Below are 11,853 nucleotides of genomic sequence, written 5' to 3' on the forward strand. Positions count from 1 at the left end.
TTCAATAGGTGGCATCCAGACAAACTGGTTTCAGCTGAGGACGTAGACGAGTAAATAAATGAAGGTGAGTGATGGAACATCTCTGTGTGTTTGAAACCAATGAGGAAAACACAATACACTCGTGTTCTCTCTTAGTGTTGCTCAGTATTTTGTTCTGTCACATTGCAGTGAGAGTGGAACAGGTGTAATGATTACTCACATCTCTGCAGCACACAGATAGAGATATTCATTACACTGCCGGGATTAGCACACACACACACACTCATTCACACACTCATTCACACACTCATTCACACACTCATTCACACACTCACATACACTCACATACACTCACATACACTCGCACACACCTTGAATACGTCCTCCAAATGACTCTTCTCAGTGAATTTTGATTTATTCTTCTGCAGTCTATGAACAAACAAAGCAGGTGTTAAAAGTTGAACAAGGACTATAAATCATATTCATAACTACAAACACAAACCAGTGAATACACAGATATTTGAGAGATGTTTGATTATGTGAGAGTGTGAGAGATAAAACACTGCACTCATACATTACACTGTACTCACCTCAGATCAGTAGCACAGTCTGTGTCTCTGAAGTGTACTGGATGATCCAATGACCTGTCACTCTTCATGGACACACAGCTGGGTTCAGGTGAGTCTGATCTCTTACCCTGAATCAGACTAAACACACACAACCACTGCATCATTATCACTGTTCTGTAGCAATACTGAATAATGAACCTGTAGTTAAAATCTGATGATATTCCTTATTAACACTGATACGATTCTTTACCCTTCATACTTTATCCAGCTACAGGGACTTGGGGTTAGACGTGTTGCTCAGTAGCTTAATGTCACTAATCATCAGCTGGTTTTGAACATCTCGAGACAAAGCTGCTGAATTAAACTCTTCACTAGTCACTTTTCACAGATACACATCAGAGTCTGATCTGTTTAGTGTTGGTGAATGTGAGAACATTTCTGTTTTTCACCGAGTCACACCCTTCACTCACCTCTCATCTTTCTTTCTGTCCCGTTCCATAGACACACTCATTTTGGAGGTCATGTCTCTTCCTATAGATTACATCTGTCAACCTACACACACACACACACACACACACACACACACACACACACACACACACACACACACACACACAGTAACAGTGATTTGGTGGTTTAATGTCTTACTCCAGTCCAACACGTGTGTGTTAAATCTAACTCTGTATCATCACACGGTTCACTTACAGTAAAATCAAGTCCTACAGTAAACTGTGTAAGTTACAACTTCAGTAAAAATCAACTGAACTGTTCTTCATCTAGTGTAGATTCATAACATTCACATATTATAGCTTTAGATTTAGATACTTACTGTGTTCTTCTCCTGAGAACCTTTTACAGTCCAATCGTCACTAAATGGAGTTTCACTTTTACTTAAACTGGAACTGGTTTAATTCACAGAGGACAAAGTGCAGGAGGTGGAGTCAAGACACACACACACACACACACACACACACACACTCACTCACTCACTCACTCACTCACACACACACACACACACACACACACACACTCACACACACACACACTCACTCACTCACTCACACACACACACAAATAGATAAAATCTATTCACGCAAGTCAACTGTACACCTGTATTAACATGAGAGCTCAGGGTTCTTCAGATCTGGCCCTCGAGTCCACTGTGCTGCAGAGTTTAGCTCCGACCCTAATCAAACACACCTGAACAAGCTAACCAAGGTCTTCAGGATTACTAGAAAATTACAGGCAGGTGAGTTTGGAGGTTGGAGCTAAACTGTAGATGTGAAGAACCCTGTGATAGATCATGCTTCACTGCTGCTGATATCAAATGTAGTAACATTTTAGACCTCATTGACAAGCATAAGTTACTGTATGTCATCATAAACATAATTACCGTAAAATACTGTTCATTTTTATTATTTGTTATGTTTATATTACATCTGATCATTTCTCAAAACGCATGAATAAAGTAGGATTTTCCCCAGATTTCTACTAGCCCTAGCTCTGTAACCTGTGGAATCTCAAACTAAAAATGCTAGAATGCTACTATAGAGGACACATTTGTGTGAAAATTTCAGCTTTGTATCTGGTCCCCCAGCAGAGATATATAACCCCTAAATTGAGGGGAATTAAAAAAAATAATAATAAATAAAAAATGCACTTTCTCACCCCCATAAAAAAGAGAAGTCTCAAACCTGAAATGTTCTGCATGCACACTATACTTACCCAGATACCCCCTAAAATTAAAACTGAGACTCGAACCCTTCCCGTTATAAATTGACCCTAAAAGTGGAACTGTGAGCAATCTTGAGAATTACTTTAGGACTTAAGTTCTAAATCGAAAGAACAAGAATGTGCTAAATGTTTATATTTGTACATGTACCTTATAATGTGTTCTAGAGATCAGTTTTTGATTCAAGGAGCTATAACCATCCTGAACTGAGATATTGAGGTTTCTGTAAACAGCTGAATAACCAAAATGACTGATGCACTGAAATCAGTAATTACTCTCAGTTCTGCTGATTTGATTGACAATAAGTGGGATAGAAGCTCCAAGTAAACAGTTTACCTGCTATTACATATTATTACACCACCAGTGAAAATGTATACGCATGGTCAGTAGTAACAGATCCCATTCAGTGCATAGAAATGTGCATACACTGTTTACACACAAAACTCTGTATATACATCTTGATAAATGAGACTAATAAATGGGCATAATATACAGTATCTCACAAAAGTGAGTACACCCCTCACATTTGTGTAAATATTTGATGATATCTTTTCATGTGACGACACTGAAGAAATGACACTGTGCTACAGTGTAAAGTAGTGAGTGTACAGCTTGTGTAACAGTGTAAATTTGCTGTCCCCTCAAAATAACTCAACACACAGACATTAATGTCTAAACTGCTGGCAACAAAAGTGAGTACACCCCTAAGTGAAACTGTCCAAATTGGGCCCAATTAGCCATTTTCCCTCCCCGGTGTCATGTGACTTGTTAGTGTTACAAGGTCTCAGGTGTGTTAAATTTGTTGTCATCGCTCTCACACTCCCTCATACTGGCATTACTCTGGCATTAGAACCCTTACAGTGCGCTGAACAGGAGATGACTCTGTAGCTTAGTCACAAAGCCAAAGCTAATGCTAAGGAGCAGCAGTCCTCTCCCTTTCATGTGTCCAAAAGTTTGCTCTCTTCAGTGAGACACCTACTGAGTAATTATCTAGGCCTTTAGGGGGCTGCAGCAGCCTTAGGCAGGTGGACAGTATACCAGGAGCCAGGGAGGCAGATATGTGCAGTTGTTCGTGCAACATTAAACTGAGGTAGATGTATTGAAATGAAATTGCCCACATTTTTAATAAATATTTATAAATACAGGGTAATACAGGATAAAGTGGTTACTGAAGATGAATGAATAGAAGATGTATTAGAGGGATGTAGGTAGTGTAGGTGTTGTGTAAGCACGTCATGACCAAGTCATATGAAGTCATAATCTTAAATATATTTGGATACTGTATATTATAAGTATAATGTTTGTAAAAACATCCACTTTGATCAATATCTGAAATGTTCTCTTTCTGCAATGACTTTTTAACATTTTGAAGACCACCTCAAGTTTGTTTTATGTTTCCTGAGTCACATCCTTCACTTACCTCTTGTCTTTCTTTGTGTCCTGTTCCCCAGAGACACTCATTTTGGAGGTCATGTCTTACACTTGTAAACATGAAACACACACACACACACACACACACACACACACACACACACACACACACACACACACACACACACACACACACACACACTTCCGAAGACATGTTTGCTTCAGTCCAACATGGGTGTGTTAAATCTAACTATCATCACACAGATCACTTACAGAGAATGTTTTACAGTCCAATCGTCACTAAATGGAGTTTCACTTTAACTCCAACTGGCTTGACTGGTTTAGTCAAAATAATTTTTAGAGCAGGAGGTGGAGTAAATAAATACACACACACACACACACACACACACACACACACACACACACACACACACACACACAAAACTGCATTTTTGGTTTGTGGTTTTAACATATGAGTGAATTTTTTGTTTTATAATTTCTAGCACAAAACTGGGAGAGGTGTGTGTGTGTGTGTGTGTGTGTGTGTGTGTGTGTGTGTGTGTGCGCACGGTGGCTCAGTGGTTAGCACGTTGTGGGTTCCATTCGCACAGTGGCCCTGTGTGTGCGGACTTTGCATGTTCGCCCCATGCTGCAAGGGTTTCCTCCCCAGTCCAGAGACATACATGCGTTTCCAAAGTGGCCGAAGTGTATGAATGGGTGTATGAATAGATGTATGAATCACTGCGCCTGGGGGCCATCTTCACTCAACCTGACTTAGTCTTGCCACTGGATCATGGTGGTCACTGGGAATTGAGACTGATGCTGCGTAAGTCTTCCTCACTATAATCCAATTCACACCCCAGTTTGTGTTCTCCATAATGGAGACAGAAAATGGAAACTTCAGTCTTCGTCGAAATCGACGGATGAACTCCCGTGTCTCTGTGTGTGTGTGTATAGTCAAAGTAATTTTTAGAGCAGGAGGTGGAGTAAATAAACACACAATGACATTTTTGGTCTGTGGATTTAACATGAGTGAATTTTCTGTGTTATTTCTAAAAACCAAACTGTTGTGTGCACGTGTGTGTGTGTGTGCGCGCATCTACCTCTATGGCTGCAAAAGACCAACAGGAAGAATCTACATTATGCTTGCCTAAAGAATGCTGTATGGCAACTTCAGGAAAAGACCACCACCAACTATCATTACAGCCTGTACCAACCTCTACAAATCAATCAACACTGTTACCAGGAAGTTCTTCTGGAATGTTCTGTTTAAATTTGATAAATCACATGATCACAGGAGGTCATGTGACTCTTTTCTGTCAGCTCATGAGTGAAACAGTGGTATGTCCTGGCACCCGTCCTCTTCAACATCTTATGCTTGTGTGTCATCCATCTCCTCCACAAGGAGCTTCACTATGAATGGGAGTCTGTTCAACACCAGGAGGTTTCAACTGACCACAAAGCTGTCCAGAGAGCAAATCCTAGATCTACAGTACACTGATGACTGTGTTCTTGTGGCTTTCTCTCCACAGGATGCTGTAGTTATCAGAACCTGCAACAGTACAGGGCTCTCGGTTAACACCTCCAAAACAGCTGATCTATCATTCGAGCACTGGAACACCACACACACTGCCATTCTTCAAAATTACCCATAAATCACTTACTGTCCTGCACATTATTATCTGGACACTAACAATTTTTTGTGAACAGAATCGCTTACCTTTTGTGGAAATACCAAGTAACGTCAACAACGTTTACTATCAGAGTGGGAACATTAACCCTTTCTCACAGTACACTGGCATTCCATTCCGAATGCGTAACTGTTAAACCTCAATAGTCTTTGCATAGCTGTAATCCTCCCTCTTTCTTCTTGACAAAGAATAAGTTGGCTAATGCAGGTGATGTTGAGGGGAGAATGTTCCCCCGTTTCAGAGCCTCCTCAATGTATTTGTTCATGACTTGGGTTTCCTTAGTGGACAAGGGGTAGATGTTAATTATATAGTGCATAGGGAAAGTTTTCACACCCTTTCAGGTTTTACACATTTTGGTATGTTTGAGACTCGTCTTAAAATGGATTCAACTCTTTTTCCTCTTCAGTCTACACACAACACTCCACAATGACAAAGCAAACACAGTTTTGAATATTTGCAAAAAATAAAAGTAGTGATACATTTATAGTTACATTAATTCATTTATCAGACACTTTTATCCAAAGAGACTTACAAATGAGGAAATGCAGATGGGTAGATGCTGATGTCTAAAACATCCCTGGTGGGTCCAAGAGTAGCTTCACTTCTAATCCTGGTAGTTCAGATTCAGTTCTCTCAGATGTGATGAGCAGTTCATCCTCAGAGCTGAAACCAGAGCAGCACAGCCTTCATCTGTTATACTGAAGTTACACATCCTGATGAAAGAAGGAGACTCGACACAGAATAGTGCACAAACACTTATATTTGAAAGACTGTTCATTGCTTGTGGAATTCATGTTGGTCAAGTGTCAACCATATGCCAAAAGAGTTGAGTCATTGTTATGGTGGATGTGTTGATTCGTCCAACAGCTAATGCTAAGTATAGCCTACATAAACGTATCAGTGAAATGCTCACCCTGATAGTTTTCATTATTGCCAAAAGCTTTAATCATGCAAATGTACAAACTGATACTCCACCCCTTGCATAAATGGAGTAGCAAGAGTATTCACATCTCAGAGGACCTCACCTGGTCAACCAACACCAACTCACTGGCCAACAAAGACCAAGGCCTCCAGCATTGTGGATGGTCCTAACCCACCGCGTCCACAAACTGTCTGCCCCTCTTCCATCCAGCAGATGGTTTTGCAGCATTTGATATGGACTGCCAGCCTGGGTAACAGTATCTACCCAGAGGCGATCAAATTTTTTTTAATGCTATGCTCCCCCCTCCACAAGCAGCACATGGGACTCTGCTCCCAACTAACCCCTTTGCACAGACTCCTTAAATCCTTCCAATCAAGCAGGAGCCACACCTGATTCCACCTGTTTAATCATCTGATCTTGGCTTTCAATAGACTCAGGTATGACTTCTGCTTGGTTGGAATGAAAACCTGCACCCACACCAGATAAGATTAGACACCAATGCCTTAAAACAATGTTTACAATGATGATCGATCCCTGTTCTTTAAATAAAGCAGGGTGCTCACTCACACCTGATTGGCATCGCATTGATTGAAAACACCTGACTCTAATTTCACCTTCAAATTAACTGCTAATCCTGGAGGTTCACATACTTGCCACTCACAGATATGTAATATTGGAACATTTTACTCAATAAATAAATAATCAAGTATAATATTTTTGTCTCATTTGTTTAATTGGGTTCTCTTTATCTACTTTTAGAACTTGTGTGAAAATCTGATGATGTTTTAGGTTATATTTACTCAGATATGTAGAAAATTCTAAAGGGCTCACAAATTTCACACCACTGTACAAGGAAGAATTGTAAACTACACATGTATGAAAATTATGACCTAAACACACACACACACACACACACACACACACACACACACACACACACACACACACACAATTAAAGACCAAGTAAATTTAGCTTTTTATACTTTTGTATTTTTTACTTAAATTCAAATTTAAATGCAGGATTATAACAATATTAATACGATGTGTTACAACACCTTGTTGGAGGCGAGCACCGATGAACAGGACTAGAGTGCGAGGATCAGGTGGAAGACGAAACATGGAAACATATGAAGGCCAAGCGATCGGGGAAACAATCCAAACTGGGCAAGGCAGAGAATCGTAATCCAAAACAGGCAGTAAAAATGAGAATCAGGGAAATCCAAAACACAGACAACAGCTTGGTGAAACGACAGAGTTATGACTGCTGAGCATTTACTTCACAAAGTGCTCAACTTAATGAGGCCTTATATAACCTATGATGAAGCACGGGTGTTAGCACTCAGTACTCTGGCGAACTAGAGCGCGTGCATGGCCGGGAAGTGTAGTTCCCGTCGGCCATGTTTGTAGTTGTCACTGCATTCTGGGAACTGTAGTTGTGAGTTCGCTGCGACGTGACACAATGTGGTACTCTTCTAATGAAATAAATTATCAGACTACTTTTTTCACTACTGATATACATACAGTCGAATTTAGGTGCATGGTTAAATTTTACTTTTCAGTTAACTGGATTAATAAATGTCAACCTTATTTCAAACACTCTGAGCCTGTGAGTCAGAGTTGAGAAGTGGAGAATATTGCGATACACTTTTAGCTGCCTTCAACGCAGCCTAATTGGTAGCCACGCCTTTACAGTGGAGGTAAGATTTTATGATTCTCACTTACAGTTATTTTTGTAAACACATAGCTTTTTCTGTTTATCGGGGTGGGGAAGTTGTTTTAGAGATTGTGGTATGCATATGAACAGAAGCTATTGGTATGTGGGAGACTCTGGGAACTTTCAAGAGATAGTAAAGTTTAAGAACAAATTGAAATCGAGTACAAAATATAATAAACTACAGAATTACTATGGAGTGAACTTGAACTGCGGTAATAATCAAGACAAGTCACTGGAGGGCCTTTATGCCATTTGGTCCCTTGTTAATTCTTTCAGAGAAAAAAAGATGTTAAGGTTGTCATTTATACAGAATATACTTGCATGTAATTTTTAATATAATAGATGATTATATTTAAGGTCTTAATTGTCATGTATAAAGATGAATGAGGTACTAAAACATTACTGTATAGTGGTATTGTATACACTTATTGTTGCCTGTGACTGGAATTATTTTGTTTAACTGATATAATGATGTATTTATAATTTTTTCAATCTTCTCTTTGGTGTCAGAAAATGATGGCACAAAGTTCAACACAGGTATGTGCCTTTACAAAATCTTTTGTACAGTTGTTAGTAACTGTAATAAAATTTTAAGGAGGAATTGCAAATGAAAACATAACGTGATAATACAAATTAATTCCAGATCTGGAATCATTATAAGTTAAGGATTAGATAATAACTGATTCTTAGATCCAGTGTGATTGTTTGTAGAAAGTACTTAAAAAGTAATGCTGTTAGATTAGATACTCAGGTCTGTTAGGACAGCTACATGTATGTAGGCTACAGTGGAGAAGCTTTATTTTACAAGTGGTGGGGATAAAAGTTGTCAGGATGGTAGATGGTTGCAACTGTACAGTTTCCTGGTGTCCCTGCACATTAATAGAGTTATAGACTAGGTTCAGTCTCCGTGATGAATTAATACTTAATACTCCAAATAGAAGGCTAATGAGACAGAGGATTTGTAGATGTCAAAAAGTAATTAGACTTTATTGAAACAATTTTGAAAACAAAGAGTGAAGAAACTCGAATCCACAAGACACATATGCGCCTGCCAAAATAAGGGTCCTTAAATAATAGGATAGCTCCCACCTCATGGGTCTGCCAAAGCCATAGCCCGACCAGGGCAAATAGGATAGTTCAATCACTTATCCTACCGCACGTGCATGCACATGCTCTATGTGGGAAAGCCCGCTAACACAGGAATGACTATATTGGATTTAAGTTCCGTGGACACACCCACCGCACATCACAGCTAACTGCATAACATCAGTTATCTACACTGACTGTATTATTAAAAACCAGACTGTGTATTATTAAACTATTCAGTGTGTAGGTAAGTATGTAGTACATATATGTTTGTAGTTTAAACACTAATTCATTGAGATAGTGGAGCAGAACAGAACAACAGCTCATTTTACAGGCCACTAAAAAAAACCTCCTCATTAGTGTTCACACTGTAGCATCATTCTCACTGGCTGTGGTTTTTAAAAAATATATTTTTCATTAAAACCACACTGCCCTCTGGTGGATCCACAGGGAACCGTCTGGAACTGTTGAGTATTAAAAGTGCTCAATGTTAGATATTTTTAAATAATTGAACAAACCACAGCAATAATAGTGCACAAATAAATGATTTTCAGATGCAGATTGATCACCATGGAAGTGTAATGAAAAAATAAATAAATAATAAAAACCATTTTATATCATGTTTCAAGTTCAATTAACTTTATTGTGATTCATCCACATAAAAATATGAAATACAAAGACCCAGAGTTAATCAGTAAGTGTGTAGCAGAGTGTGAGGCTCGAATAGAGATCGGTGAGTCACACACACTGCTGTTTTTATTAATAATAGTCATTACATAAAACATCCAATCAAATCCAGGACCGTTTATTAGCAGAACTGATTATATAGGAGTAATTAGTCATTGTTGCTTTTTAAACTTATGAAGTTGTATAACAGTAATGTGAATAAATTTGATTTAATTTTATAGAAATGAAATGGTAACCAGTACATTCGCCTCACACCTCCAGGGTCTGGGGTTCGAGTCCTGCCGGGGCCCTGTGTGTGCGGAGTTCACATGTTCTCCCCGTACTGCGGGGGTTTCCTCCGGGTACTCCGGTTTCCTCCCCCAGTCCAAACACATGCATGGTAGGCTGATTGGTGTGTCTAAAGTGTCCGTAGTGTATAAATGGGTGTGTGTGTGTATGTGATTGTGCGATGGATTGTCACCCTGTCCAGGGTGTACCCCGCCTTATGCCCGATGCTTCCTGGGATAGGCTCCAGGTTCCCCATGAACCTGAAAAGGAGTAAGCGGTAGAAGATGGATGGATAATAATAATAACAATAATCATCATCATCTCTCTCTGTGGTCATATCTTCCTCCGATGGGTTTGGCCACACAGAAAGGCAGAAAGTCTCGAGTATACAGCGGCTGTATATTTACAATCCCACTATGAGACATGACATACAGACGCACACACAGACACACACAGTCACTGTCTGTCAGTTGAGTGTGTATATACTGCTATATTGAATAAAATAGTGTTTGAGTGTTTAATGAAATATGACACTTCTGAGTGTATAAAGTCTCTATATATAATATTTTGTGTCAATTTTTAAAAAAAATGCATAACTGAAGATTATATTACAAAATCATGAAAATAATTTTTTGGGGAAAAAAAAGTCAGCCATCTTGGTCATGTGCAGGAGATTTTTCAGTGAGCCAAATACACACAACTGTCTCTATACAGAATGGTGTAAAAAAAAAAACAACCCATCTGGTAAAAACAACCATGCCACGGTTAAAGTCACAGAGATCAGATTTTTCCTCCATTCTGATGTTTGATGTGAACATTAACTGAAGCTCTTGACCTGCATCTGCATGGGTTTATGCATTGTGCTGCTGCCACATGATTGGCTGATTAGATAACTGCATGAATGTGCAGGTGTACAGGTGTTCCTAATAAAGTGGACGGTGAGTGTATGTTCTTCAAAACACTTTGTAATGTTTATTTGTACAGGTTAATGTAATCCATAATCATCTGAGGTTGAGAATTGGAGATCAGAATTTAAAGGTCTTGAACCTGTAAAGAAGTGGAAAAGAGTAAATGATCAGATATTCATCAGATTTATCAGAATAAATTATCAGACTCCTCACAAGAAAAATCAGTGTGTGTGTGTGTGTGTGTGTTTGTCAGTATCTCACTCTAGTTTCTCCAGTTTACAGTGTGGATCCTTCAGTAGATCAGAGAGCAGCTTCTCTCCTGATTCTCCTGGTTTATTGTATTTCAGATTCAGTTCTCTCAGGTGTGATGAGGTGTTTGACCTCAGAGCTGAAACCAGAGCAGCACAACCTTCACCTGTAATACTGCAGCCTACCAGCCTGTAGAGAGATCAACAATTATAGATCAAAATACACGCTAACACACACACACACACACACACACACACACACACACACACACACACACACACACACACACACATAAAAAAAAACACAAGGAGGAAACCAAAGACAGATTTGTGTTTCAGTTGAAGCTGTAAAAATGTCTGTCACTTCAAATGAAAGAAAAAAAGTTAATAAAGCACTGTGACATTTTTCCACATTCTGGGGACAATTTCTGGTAGACCGAACTTTTGAGGATGAGCAGACATACACACTATTATTCTGGTATTTCTAAATTGTAGGTACTTGTGAACAATCTGGGGACGCAATTTACAAACAATTGGGAAGGTGCTATAATGCATATTTCCAAGATAATTGAATAAGTCACATGAATAACAACAGGCCTTTCATTTTTAATCTTAAACATTTTGCCATTTGTAATGCAGTATTTTTGCACAGATAGTATTTTCAGGCAATTACTAATTA

General features: G+C 39.0%; 1 protein-coding gene across 8 annotated transcripts in view; it reads right to left on the reverse strand.

Annotated features, from left to right (window-relative positions):
- The window catches only part of LOC108261647 (NACHT, LRR and PYD domains-containing protein 12), a 168,014-nt gene that overhangs the window by 119,624 nt on the left and 36,537 nt on the right, over positions 1-11,853 (reverse strand). For all 8 annotated transcript variants that reach the window (XM_053684643.1, XM_053684641.1, XM_053684686.1 and 5 more), the window contains exon 9: positions 11,188-11,364. In XM_053684643.1, coding sequence (XP_053540618.1) covers positions 11,188-11,364 — 177 coding nt within the window. The remainder of the gene's footprint in view (positions 1-11,187; positions 11,365-11,853) is intronic.

This window comes from Ictalurus punctatus, chromosome 1 (assembly GCF_001660625.3).
Source record: "Ictalurus punctatus breed USDA103 chromosome 1, Coco_2.0, whole genome shotgun sequence".
In the NCBI taxonomy this organism is placed as follows: Eukaryota; Metazoa; Chordata; class Actinopteri; order Siluriformes; family Ictaluridae; genus Ictalurus; species Ictalurus punctatus.